Source organism: Volvox carteri (genome assembly GCF_000143455.1).
Source record: "Volvox carteri f. nagariensis unplaced genomic scaffold VOLCAscaffold_15, whole genome shotgun sequence".
In the NCBI taxonomy this organism is placed as follows: Eukaryota; Viridiplantae; Chlorophyta; class Chlorophyceae; order Chlamydomonadales; family Volvocaceae; genus Volvox; species Volvox carteri.
This window is the reverse complement of record NW_003307558.1, coordinates 1,002,215-1,014,960: the sequence shown is the minus strand read 5'-3', so window position 1 is coordinate 1,014,960 and position 12,746 is coordinate 1,002,215. Positions and strand designations below refer to the sequence as shown.

The window sequence follows — 12,746 nt, the reverse complement described above, 5'->3', positions numbered from 1 at the left end:
CTGGACTACAGACCCCACTCACTCCAGACTGCTGGTTGCAGGCTGGGCCCTGACAGCGGCGCAGTGGCCTTGCCTCAGGCGGTCGCATACAGCGACGGAGCCGAGTGAGCCTGCTCCTGGAGACTCCGTAAGGAGGGAAGAACCTGGGCCAGCCGTGACCGCTCCAGCTACTTCTGTGATAGATGAAGCTGTTCGGAAGATTACATTAAACCTTGGTTTAAAAACAGAAGCCCTTGTCGCGCATGGTGTCGGAGTTAAGGAGGCTTTGGAGCGTCAACACCAGCTGCACCTGGGTATGCTGCTGGCGGCCAGGCGCAAAGCTGTACGGGAAGGCCGTGAAGGCCCTGGCTACAAGGGACTCATGGTATCTGACGCACTGCGGAAATCGGTCGAGAGAATCACATAGTTCGGATGAAGGGGATTACACACTGTCCTCGGGTATGCTGGTTCTGGCGCTTGTGGTAGCAATTGAAGTGTATGCGGAAATGCGTGGAGCATGAATTTCCATGGTGAAGGGAGCATCGCTTTCATAAATGCAGCACGCGTGGATTATATTAAGTTTCCTATGGTGCGGGTTTCTGGCCATGGCCAGGTGTATGCCTGATAGGGACCTGTACAGGAGGTGCCTCATAGGTGCCTGCCGGGAAGGCCGGAGGGAAGTTCCCGCTTATCGGCTTTCGGATTCAGTGTACTGGGGCATAGCTGGTGACGCGGTGCACGCAAAGTCTGCAACACCCTGGGCACCGTGAGTAGCATGCAGCACTGAGATGCCTCCTCCTAACACCTGTGGTGTCAGTGTCAAGCCCATCGTTTCACAGGCTGCGTGCGGCATGTATTGATTGCATGTAAATAGGGTTCCTGGCACTTCCCTTGATAATCATCTCTGCAAGTGACGCTGATCAGCTTTTAATGCGTGTACTCTGTTGTACGGCACTGAACTTCTTCTTCACCACGTCCGCTTTCTATGTTGGAATTAGCTATTGTATGGCGTTTATGATGAACGTTTCTAAAAGATTACGTACTAAATGAGCTGTATGCCTGCAACTCCGGTCCGAACATACGAAGGACATTGTTGCTGAGCGGTTCAGGCAAATGGAGGACCCACGTGCAAAAGTCGAAGCATATCTTGAGAAGAATAAGATACCTCAACTGTTTGAGGCAAGTTATGGGAGATGCCTTGACGCGCGTGCTCTGGTTGCTCTGTGTCGGCTGCAATTCTCACGATTAGCCTGCTTTATTCAGGCAATAACAGCGGAGCTGCTCTTTTACAAGCCGGAGAAGCCGCGCGAGTACATTGTGAAGTACCTTGAAAATGCTAAAGTAACTGGGACTTCAACGCTCATTACGGAGCAGGATCTTGAAACCATGTTCGGAATGTTCGATATAACAAAGCGCGGGTCGGTGACGGCGGAGCAAGCAAACCGTGCGCTTCAAGTCATCCTTGGTCCTTCAGCCGACCTGTCGGAGGTGGGCGTCGCGAGCAGCGCAAAGCTGTCCAAGGTAGAGTTCGTGGACGCCATGTCACAAGCACTAAAGCGCGCGAGTCCGTACAAATTGCCATAACTGCAGTGGCAAGCTGCCGTCTCGCGTGCTGGGCTGTCGGGGTTAAAGGTGGGTTAGGAGTTCTCAACATGCTGCCAGCCCGTCCGCAGCATCCTAGCAACGCACGACGACTGAATGGTCACGGCGCACGAGACCTCGTTGGGCCAATATGCCGGAATCACAGAGTGCTACCATATGGCAGCTTGTCCAGCACCAATCGGCTGGCTGCCTCCTGAAAAGCAGGTCGCAACCAGGCCGTGCTCGAGTGATCCAGCAGTTAGAGCCCCTCCTTCTCCACCAGGACGAACAGGGGCGTGTCGGGAATTTTTTCCCGGCCCTTGAGGAACGGGAGCTCGATGACACACGCTGCCTCAACCACCACACCCCCGGCTTTCTCTGCGGCAGCGAACATGTCCACAATGCGCCGAATGTTACACACGTCTCTTTTGCATGATGGATGCGTGTATGCTTTTCCTGCCGGCCTGGACTGGCAGATATCCGAATTAATAATGTCAAAGCTACACATCAGTGCATGAGACGGATGGGTGCTATGAGAACGTCAAAACATGCGAACCGCACACTGAACCAGACACACCATGCTCATTTTGGGTCAGTGTGCTCGACTTCGATCTGGAGGTGGAGGGCTGCGACCCTGTAAGACACGCTTTCAGTGTCAAGGACTTACTGACTAGGTTAATTCCCGCTGCAAGCGTGCCGCCAGTGGCGATGAGGTCGTCAACCTGTTAAGCGAAGGGGGGGAGATTCAGGACAATGCTGTTGTCTGGAGGATACCGCGTGTACATGTGTGTGTGTGTGTGCTTGTGTCAGGGAGTGTGCATGGGTAACGTATTAATATATGCGAGTGTACGTGCGAATTTCGACACACGGCGACTGAGGTTTACATACTGTAAGCGAAACTCTTACTGCGTCGATATTTATCTATTACGATTATCACTTGCTTTCAAATATAGCCATGGCAGCTAGTGTGCCATGGGCGTGTAGTGTAACGCAGGTTGATTCAGATTTTAGGAACAGCCGGATGCCCATGCGCAATCCACAGGCTTCATACTGCCTTAGTCCAACCTCAAGTTTTTCAGGAATCTCAGGGAGGAGCTCCAGGCGGGCCCTTCGGGGGGCAGAGAATGCCAAAACAGGAAACCACTCACCAGGACTACGCGCTGCCCCGGCAGGATGGAGCCCAGATGCATCTCAATTTTGTCCGTGCTGTATTCCGTTTTGTACTCCTCGAAAATCTTTTCCCCTGCAAGACAAACCTGATAGCGTGAGGTGAACAGAAAGCTGCAAAACCGTTTCCTCCTTTATCACCCACCTGGCAATTTGCCAGGCTTGCGCAACGGAACAAACGCTGCTCCAAGTTCCAATGCCAGAGGTGCACCAAAGATCAAGCCCCGTGCCTCAAAACCTGCGACCGCATAACGCCCCCTCAAATGCAGCTGGCCATGTGTCAAAATCATAAGCGCTAGGATTACCTGCGACAACATCAATCTGCTTGTCCTTATAACGCTCCACAAATAGATCAATTGTGTACTTGAACGCCTTGGGATTCAACATGATGGTCGTCACATCCCAGAACAGAATGCCAGGCTTCGGAAAGTTAGGCACGCCGCGAATAGAATTCTTAATGATCTCTTTCTTGGCATCATCTTCAGCCATGTTGCCTAAGTATGGCGGCTTTGGCGGCGCAAGAAGGGAAGGAATTCAACCCGACGCCTAAGCCCAGTAGTGTAGATAAGGACACAAATCACACTAGAAAAGCCTAAGTATTAGACCCTTCCTGTGACAAAGCAATAGTCCAACAGATGCATTTCACAACGACCAACCGTCAGGAAAATCCGCGTGCTAACAGCTCAATACTACAAGACAGCCAAAATGAAATGGCTTATCCCCGTTCTGGAGGAGTTCCAACGACTATAACCGAGCATTTCATCAAGTTTGTAAACCTGGGACGTCGCGTCGCAAAACCTCTATACAGTCTGAAGTAGCACGACTCAGCCCTAGATATGGACAGAACTGAGGTTATAAGCGCTACCTTGAGCTCAGAACCTTGTCCGTAACCACGGTCACGTAAACCAACCTACCGGACCCCTGCCAACTCGACCATGGTTAAAGTACGGACAAGTACGGACATACGTCGTCCGTCAGACAGTGTCAAGACTTTTCCCTCTACACACTGCATGCAAGTATGGTGTCATAGACATGTCAAGCTGTTATAGACACAGCTCGTAACCATCATGCCTGCAATTATGTTTTTTCACACGCAGCTCCGCACTGTCGTAACTCATTACACAGAATTGCCCATCGCCATAGATAACACCTAAAAGAATGCTGGGTAATCGCCATCTCTTAACATTATGGACATAAACGCAAAACTTTCAAGACGCTTGAGAGCCATGGCACAAATCCTGCGGTCTAATCCTTGAGCACTGTCACCGAAACACCCAGGGAACCACGCATTGTCAGCACCACACCATGCTTCCCTCAGCGGAAACCACAGCCCCGCGGCGCCCTCACGGCGCGAACATCAGCCCGGGCTACGTACATAGCCAGGGCTGATGATCAAGCGGAGTCCGGTGAAGCTCGGGGTACGCCTCTCACGCCCCGGATGCAATAGCTCCATCCAGCCCTCCAGTTGCGTCCAGGGCTGCCAGTGCTGCCTCGCTGAGGAGGCTCTTGCCAACGGCACCGCGGTCATAGGGCTGTGCCATAGCGCGGAGGAATTCCCGGGCCACGTGCACCTAGACCCACGAGTCGCCCACGGGGGGTTGATGTGAGGGATTCTAACGGCGGGGAAGAGTTTACCCTGGACGTGTGACCGTTGTACAGCATTGCTTGCATCCATGACATCCGTTGAGTGCGGTCTACACTAGCAAACCTTTCGAGTCCACAGTCAACGATTATATTTGATCATGCAATGCAAATAGACTGTAATTTTGTCTTTTGTCTTTTCCGTGCCGTTACTAACAACGTAGCACTCCATCATTTGGGTCAGACACAAGTGCATGCAAGCCTGGTGGCGTGGGGTGTGGGCAACCCAGCCAGGCCTGTCAAGTAAAAAAAGCTACAAGAGCTCTGACCCTTGCGATTGAAACATGCACATCACTTCCGGCAAAAAAATTGCACACGAAGCCTTAAGCTGCCCTAACTAGCGTACCATCATGTCCGTGGACAGGTTCATGTGCGCCTCCTTGAGATGCCTCGTGATCCACTGCGGCAACTTGTCGCGCTTGTCGTGGCGCTGGTAACGCTTATCAGCAAATATCATCATGCCTGCCCACGTATGATAGACGGTCGGGTGCAAAATTCAAATGCTATGCCAGCCTGTTTGAGTTTCCTGTCCTGAACAGTATCCGGTCATGATGTCCCCGGAGCATAGTGCTTAGAGCATATCAGAACCTTTGCTTCCAGGCACCTTGCAGACTAAAAGCTCCGGAACCAGCCCAAGCGCAAGTTGTTTTTCATCTTACCGTAGTCCGCCTTGCTGCGGATAACGCGTCCTACGCACTGTGCCGCCTGGCGCACTGCGTCGAAGGCGAGGTAGTCGTTCTCCTTAATCTGGAACGTCTCGCGCAAATACTCTAAACGGGCCCGCAAAATGCGGCTGAGCGTGTACTGGTACGGTACGCCGAACATGACCACAGCACGACCGTAATGACGATCAAAGTCAATGCCCTCAGCCACCTGACATTCAGGGACAAATATCATGGGTGAAGGGATACCTGTTGGAAGGATAGCTCCCTAGCTGCGGACAAGGCATGTTCCAGACGCAGTTTTTGTCCCTGCATTTTTCGCGGTTAACTTTGGCACGCCCTAAGGCACGCCAGCATTGCTCCTGAGGACTGACCCTGGTCACGCATGTGGCATTCGGTACGACCGCCTTACGCCCAATCATAACCTGTAACCAATACCGCACCACCTCGTTCACGACAGCCTCACCTTCCCCCTCGCCACGGACAGGAAGACCGCTCCTCGGCCGCTGTCGCACGCTCGCCGGAAGTTGTCCAGCGCCAGAGTCGTCTCCACCACATCCTATGCACCACCATGAGGCCACGCAACATATAAAGATCCATGCGCTCCTCGTCCCTCCACGGCTCGATCAACCCTATTGAGCAGGACCTCACCCGTCCGCAAGAGACTACGGCCTTGAACTCAGTGCGCAGGATGTACATATGTTACACCACTACTACACTTTACCTGCGTCTCGATGAAAATTAGTTTATGCTGCATAATCTCCTGCAATTCACAGCGCCAAGCGGATGGATCAAATAACAGCTTGAAGAACACGCTGAATTGCAACGCACGCAAGTTCTTTGGCAAAAAGGCTGCTTGATGCCGCAGTATGCACAAATGAAGGCAAGAGGACAGGGCTGGACATGTCTGCCATTGCCCGTAAGGGCACAGCGCACCTTGCAAGGATGGCGGCAGAGCACTGTGCTACAACAATGAAGAAGGGCGGGACCAAGTCCAAGGACCCCAATTTCAGCAACTCACCTGCAGGATGCCCATGTCGTGCCACTTGGAGATGATCTGGTCCATGTAGCGGTACGAAACGAAGAACGCGACGATGCCGTCCGGTACCACAGCCGACAGCTCCACGAGCAACCGCCCGTAATTGCGCATCACGCCAGGATCCCCCCGCATCTCAAACTTCGTGGACATGGGCATCTGTGGAGGAGTGCGGTCAAGCCGCGTGTAGCATGGAGACATTACTGCAGCCTGTGCCTAGCACGGAACGGCATCGGGCCGTGACTGGAACCCTTCCGAGCCAAGCGTCCGGCCATACTGACGTTCCCATGACCCCGTACAAAAATGCGCAGCTGCGCACTGCACTGTACTTTTATGTTAAATACGCTTCATCGTCGGCTCTGCTGACGGGCCCCGTGCACGCTACTGTGCTAGGACAGTGTGTTTTCAGCACATGTACGCACGCTACCGGCGGCAATAAATGCAGACCGAATTGACAACAGGCCCCCACCGCCTGGGTGCATGGCGTTGTGCTAACTCCACAGATTTATAAATGTAAAGACGACATAGACTCCATAGGCGTAGCTGCCTAGTTTTCAAAGCGTGCTAATGCCTTGCCTGCCCTGCCTAGCCGCAGGCGGGGCCCATCACGCCCAGCCAATGGCTTAACATAAAAAGTAAAGAAGCTTTGGGCTGGACGTAGGTCCATCCCGCCCTGCACCGCACCTGGTCAGCTCCCCTCGTCACCACAACCGGGCACAAGCAATCCCGTGTGAGGGTCATCTGGAAGGACTGGATGGCCACTGGATTGAAGTTCAGGATGCGCGGGTACAAGTCGATCGGACTCAGAGTGCCTGTAACGGTTGGATCCCAGAGGAACAGCCGGCTTTGGGGCTCCTAGATGGCCCTTGAGCCATCATTGGCGAGGCCTTAACGTGCTGGGTATACAGCAAATTCACCCGACACATTCAGCATTGTCAAGGTGCTGCTCGTGCGCATAAATTAGTGCTCAGGTGCTCCATCCCGATGCCGGTCTAATCGCCCGCCTGCCTGGACCCACCGCTGGTGATGACAACCGACTGGAATTTTGAGAAAACGGGCTTCATCGCCAGACTGGCGTCCAGACAGGACAGCTGCAGCACGGGGTCGGGTACCTGGGGCAGCCGCTCGTCGTAGGGTTCCATGATGATGGCGAAGCCCTGCGAGAACAGGGGACGGAATCAGCGTACCACTAATGACTAGGAAACAGTCACTGCCAGGCAAATACGGGACAAAGACAACAATTCGGGGCTCATTTAGACTTGGAGCTCACGTGTGATCGCGAGTGCCTCCGGGATCCCAACTGCGAGGCCCCTGGCGCTTTATAACGCTTACGAAATAACAAGCCCTGAGACATCAGCGGCCCCCCAGCCGAGTCCTCTACGCAAGGCGCATTGACCACGCTTCCTTCCAACAGGAAGCGCCCTTAAAGAAATGTGATGTTTCAGCCGCTGTGAGAAAACTCCTCCTGCCAGCACGCGTCACATGAGAAGTGGGCTGGCGAGCTCTCCTTAGACCATATTTCGACAGGTAACGCACTGGGTACGACACCGTGGCTGCATCGGCCCTCCGTACCTTGGCGTACGTCCCCACCAGGGTGGCGAAATCCGCCACCAACTGGATCGGCGTGAACTCGTCCGTGTTCGTAATCTCCAGGGTCTTGAGCAACGAGCTGAGCCGGTCATAACAGAACCTGGAGGCCAGGCGGGCAACAAGCGACGTCGACGTACGGCGCAGTACGTCCATCCAGGCACCACAGAACACTTGTTACCGACATCCACACAGAACTCCAAGACTACAGATACCTCCCCGCGCGCAATGCTACAAGATGGCAGATTGACACGAGCAGCACGCTTCACCACGCCCCTTTGGCGGCTGGCCTTCCAAACGCTTCTCAAGCCGCTGCCGCTCACTTGAGTGTCTTGGCGTCTACTTGCACCCGTTCCTGGAGCTCCTGGAGGAACACCTGCGAGAAGGCCGCGTGCAGGTTTGGAGCTCGGAGTTGAAAGAGGCGGTGGTCGGTGCGGCTTTCACAACGGCGTGCATACGGCATAACAATGCGAGGAAAGGGTTGAAGAGTCGGTGAGTTGGTGGGACCCTCGCCTCTTGCCGAAACGCAGCCATCCGAACCAAATGCCTCAAAATCGCAGGGTGGTGACGGCAAGATAAGAGGTCGATGATCTGGTTATGTTGGAAATCCCCAGGCTCCCGTTACAACCATCATCAGCACGCCCAGGGCCCTCACTAACATTTCATTCCTCACGTGCGCCAGCCGCTCCGCATGCGCAATCCCAGACGAGCACGTCACGCACCTGGGGCGTCTGACTGGTTACCACTGGCGAAGCCATCTTCTCGCGCAGGAAAGCTAGGAACCGGTTCAGGAAGCCCATAAAGTGCTCAGCGCGCCGAATATTACCTGCGACAGGCAAAGGGGGCGGGAGACCATCCGGACCATGTTGAATGAAACAAGTGTAGGGTACTCATCACAAGGAGCCCCGCAAAACGCAGCTGTCGCACAAAGGCGCTGCCTTGGTACTGCCGCATTAACTCCGTTGACTGCGATCCAGGTCTTGCGATCGGGTGTTATCGCTAGCAAAGGAGCCAGAGAGCCGTTCCCGTCCAGGGCAACCCACACCCCTGGCCGCACCACAGGAGCCCAGGACATTCCACGCGATAGGGCCGGCAAAACCCCTCTGCCCCGGAGCCCACCTGGCACTGTCTCTTGCACGACATCTTCCGGCAGCGCAGGGTTCGCCAGCCAGTCTTCGCCCCCCCGGAGCGCACCCTGCACCCGTATGATGGATCGGCGAAGCTGCACAGCTGAAGCCTAAAATTAATCATTGGACATCATCATTCCGAATACCGTCACGGTATTACCGTGCCCTGTATGCCTTACGTTAACGATGCAGACAGCCATAGCCTTGCGGCATATCGTGCAGTGTGCAGGCCAATGCGCAACCTTCTCTGGGATTGCTGGAGGCCACGGGCATATGCAGCTGGAGGTGCATACCCCTTATAGCCCACTGACACTGAGCAGTGACGTCCTATGCGTGCCGCGCTCTAGGCCGCACCTGTGCGACAAGCCCTGCCACCAGCCGATTATACTCGCCCTGCAACCTGGCCGCATCGGCTTCACGGGCGCGACGAATGGACTGCGGAATATGCAGGATGGGAACAAGGTGGGAGGTTACAAGCAAGGTTGGGGAAAAGACTCCCACGTGTGTTGAAGTGGGGGACAGGGGGCCACAACAGCAAAAGGAATGCGACAGGACCAAAGCATTCGATTCGGAATACGAGCCTCAAAACTCTTTCAAGGGCTGTCTAACTTGGAAATGTTGCAGCCAACGTGCCTTCCCCTTGCATACCGCGACGCTCAAACAATCATCTCCTTCAAAGAGCCCCATCGCCCACTAAATGCTCTGCTTCAACCATCTTGTCATTTTGATAGGAGAGGATGCTTTTGGAAGCCAATCGCTTTGGAGTCGCACATCCAGTAACGCACACGCCCCGATTCTCCTCGTCCTTTCCCTCCGCCACCTCACATTGCTCAGTTTGCCCAGGTTCCTCCCCGCCGCCTCCAGGGTCTGCTTCCGCAGGTTGACTGAAAGCGCCTCAATACACACGTTATCAATGTTGTGCGCCTCGTCGAACACCACCACGCATTCCTTCTCAAGCTCTCGCGACACCATCTGGGCAGGCATTGGTTCACGAATCACGGCATCGGCAATGTAGCGTCTGGTACGGCATCATGTTGGACAGTGGGTTTCAGCATTGGTGCACCGGCGGGCAGCGTCCCTGGGCTGGGTGCTCTGGCGGTAAGGGACTTTAACAGCACAGTCAACCGGCAACACTTGAGAGGACGTTGCAAGGGCTGTTACTACTTGCCGTAGGTACAGTACAAGGCACGAAGCAGTGAGGTTGCTTCGAAATCCTGCCGTGCAGCTCCAACGCGGGACATGTAGGTGGGGGCACTGCGGCTTCCCACCTGTGAAACCTTGGGGTCAATCATGTACTGGTAGTTGTACACCACGACGTTGGCAAAAGCCATCATGTGGCGGGCCAGGAAGTACGGACACCACCCACGCTTGCGGCCAAAGTCACGCAGGTCAGACAGCGTGTACACGCCTGCATGCTCGCGGCGCACAACCGCAGGATAGTGGGGTAGGTTGGAGCAATCAGAGCAACGTGAGGGCGAGTGTTGGCGGAGCTGGAGAAGGTCACAGATGCACCATGACGCACCGTGCGCATAGCAAAGACTGCATGCTACACCCAACCGAAGGTGTGTCCTGCAATGCTGTTCCTGTGCGTTTGCACCTTCTCGTGCTTCGTTTCGCCGCTTTTAAAGTGTGCCCTTCGTACTGAGTAGGAAAAGGTGCTGAAGACCGTGCGACCATAAGGGCGGGCCGTAGGGTGTGTCTTTCTCCCTTCCGCCATCCATCCTCCTCCTGCATCCTAATAGATTTCCTTATCAAGCTGCAGCAAGACTTTATGTTAGCCTTGGGGACGCCACCCCAGCTCCCCACCTGGTGGCAATAGGGCCTCCACTCCAGCTCGCTCATGTCCCTCAAAGAAGTCACAAAGCTCAATATCCGCCACGCTGCCACCACTGCCACCCTCCTCGGCGCCTCCCTCGCCGCCACGCGCACCCCGCTCCGCTGCACGCTCACGCACCCACGACGCGGTCAGGCGGCGGCACCCGGCATCGACGCTCTCCCTGGAGCCCTCCTCTGCAACCGAAATTGTGTTCAATTAAGAATTCAAATAGGATGAAAAGACCCAAGTCGCAAACCGCGTGGGTGCGCAGAACACAGGAGGGAATGGGCATCAGTCAGTGCCTGTCTGCCGGTACCGTTGCTGCCGTTGCTGCTGGTGCTGCGTGGTCGAGGGCAGTGTGCGCCCCTTCCCCAGCAAGCCCCATTAGGGAACCTCCATGTGCGCCCAGCCCTACCTGCCACCCGGGGGTGGATGCAAAGGTTCTTCCGAGAGGACAGACCCAGCGCAAGAATCTCATTGGATCCGGGTCCCCGGCCCAGGTACTTGGCGCGGTAGTCAATAAGTTCCGCCAGCTCGGCCAGGACCTGCAGCAAGGCACCCGACAGCAGCCAGCACCAGGTCAGCAACAAGGGGGCTCCAGACGAAGCAGTGGGATCAACATCAAGGACCGTGCGGCATGGGGGATTACGTTACCAAGACGGAACATGGAGCAAGCTGTGTTGAGGTGCGTATCAGTGACAACGGCCCTGTCGCGCCCGCAGGCCGCGTGACGTGCAAGCACTGTCAGCGGGTGCATGGGTCCCATCGGGGACCCTCCGGCGCAACCCATCGGGTTTGCGATTGTTAACAGCGCGCAGAGAACCCGGTGGTAGGACGCCACAGGCCCCGTGGGGTATGCGCCCTGTGTAGTTGCTGGTCTGGCACAGTCAAGGTAACTGGTGCAAACAGTGTGGGCCTATAATGGCGTGAACATCACATGGGTAGTCGTTCCTTCTCGACCCCGCCACCGCGGCCCCACTGCCTGTATCCTGCAACCCCACCCAGAGCAGTTTGTCCCCCACTAATGCTACATATCCCAGTTGTTGCACACTTAGCGGCTCACAACAGGGTCCTACACCTCCTCTGACGCAGCCCAGCCCTCCGTCCGCCAAACAAAGATTGCGCCGTTATCTCTCTCCAGGTGAGCAGCAGCAGACATCAGATTCTACACAAATGGTAAACTATACCCATGCACTGCGTGGTCCGGTGTGGATGGGCTGACATCGAACAACGCATGCGTACCTTCTCCATCTCCGGCACTGTTCGAGTGCAATAGATGAGCTTTCCCACCTCCTTGTGCGCTAGCTGGTAGCTGGTAATGAGCGACAACAGCGTGATGGTCTTGCCGGTGCCCGTGGGCATCTACGGTGTGCGGGGAGTTACGTTCGGAAGCCGGGGTGTGGCCGCTCTGATTGTGTAGCCTGACGGGGCTGAAGGCACCGGGTTCGGCCTTAGCACTGACGCGGTCAGCCATAAGCCATAACGAGGATTGACGGATGCAACTTTAAAACGCCCCACTGTATGCCAGCATTGCATGCTGAAGTTGCAGTTACGTGTAGTAAGTGTGGCGAGAACTTCCAGTACGACAGCGGATATTAGAGGGCGACTCCTGTCCATGATTAATGGATCCAACGCAAAGGGCTGCTCTTCAAATCTTCGTGGCTCATGCAGCATCAGAGGAACTATGTGGGTGGCCAAGCCCCAGCACATTTGACCCCGGGAACCGTTATCGCCAGTGTTTTGGGTAGTCTGGGCCTGTCACTAGTTGCCCCATGACTGCAAGCGTTTCAGGCATAAGGTCCTTTGCCAGTAGCAGTATAGGCTACCCAAGCAGCACTTCCGTAAAGGATTGCCTGCGTACCTCCAGCAGGCAGTGCCCACGGGCGTCCAATGCTCTCTTTAGCTCCAACATATAACGGTATTGCTCAGGATAAATGTACTCATATGGAAAGTACACCGTCAGGCCCTCCAAATTAAATTTCATGGTCCAAACGTCGGGCCGGAAGCAATTCGCTCCAGGCACCCCACACCAGTGTCAACAAGTTATTTGCTTCTCTTAAGATCTGTCCATTGGATGGGAGGCATGCGTGTGGCAGATGGAATCATAGCCGTTCATGGGCTCCGGCGTGTTCTTCCCCAGGCAGTTGTCT

The 12,746-nt window shown here is 55.1% G+C and overlaps 2 protein-coding genes across 2 annotated transcripts; both read right to left on the bottom strand.

Annotated features, from left to right (window-relative positions):
- Window positions 1–1,000: 1,000 nt before the first annotated feature.
- On the bottom strand, window positions 1,001–3,313 carry VOLCADRAFT_104397 (uncharacterized protein). The gene is made up of 5 exons (XM_002949592.1): window positions 3,033–3,313; window positions 2,873–2,965; window positions 2,709–2,803; window positions 2,228–2,282; window positions 1,001–1,938 (listed from the first exon to the last, which is right to left on the bottom strand). Exons 1-5 carry the CDS (start codon window positions 3,214–3,216, stop codon window positions 1,820–1,822), a joined length of 546 nt encoding a protein of 181 aa, XP_002949638.1. The 5' UTR covers window positions 3,217–3,313; the 3' UTR covers window positions 1,001–1,819.
- An 841-nt stretch (window positions 3,314–4,154) lies between these two features.
- VOLCADRAFT_59582 (uncharacterized protein) lies at window positions 4,155–12,580 on the bottom strand (the record flags this gene model as incomplete). The annotated part of the gene is made up of 19 exons (XM_002949591.1): window positions 4,155–4,298; window positions 4,715–4,830; window positions 5,028–5,241; window positions 5,497–5,589; window positions 5,755–5,793; window positions 6,052–6,225; window positions 6,751–6,878; window positions 7,085–7,223; window positions 7,639–7,756; window positions 7,977–8,029; window positions 8,376–8,479; window positions 8,773–8,848; window positions 9,135–9,215; window positions 9,606–9,752; window positions 10,049–10,188; window positions 10,587–10,790; window positions 11,012–11,141; window positions 11,839–11,958; window positions 12,458–12,580. The coding sequence occupies 19 exons, from the start codon at window positions 12,578–12,580 to the stop codon at window positions 4,155–4,157; spliced, it is 2,343 nt and encodes a 780-aa protein (XP_002949637.1).
- Between the last annotated feature and the right edge of the window lie 166 nt (window positions 12,581–12,746).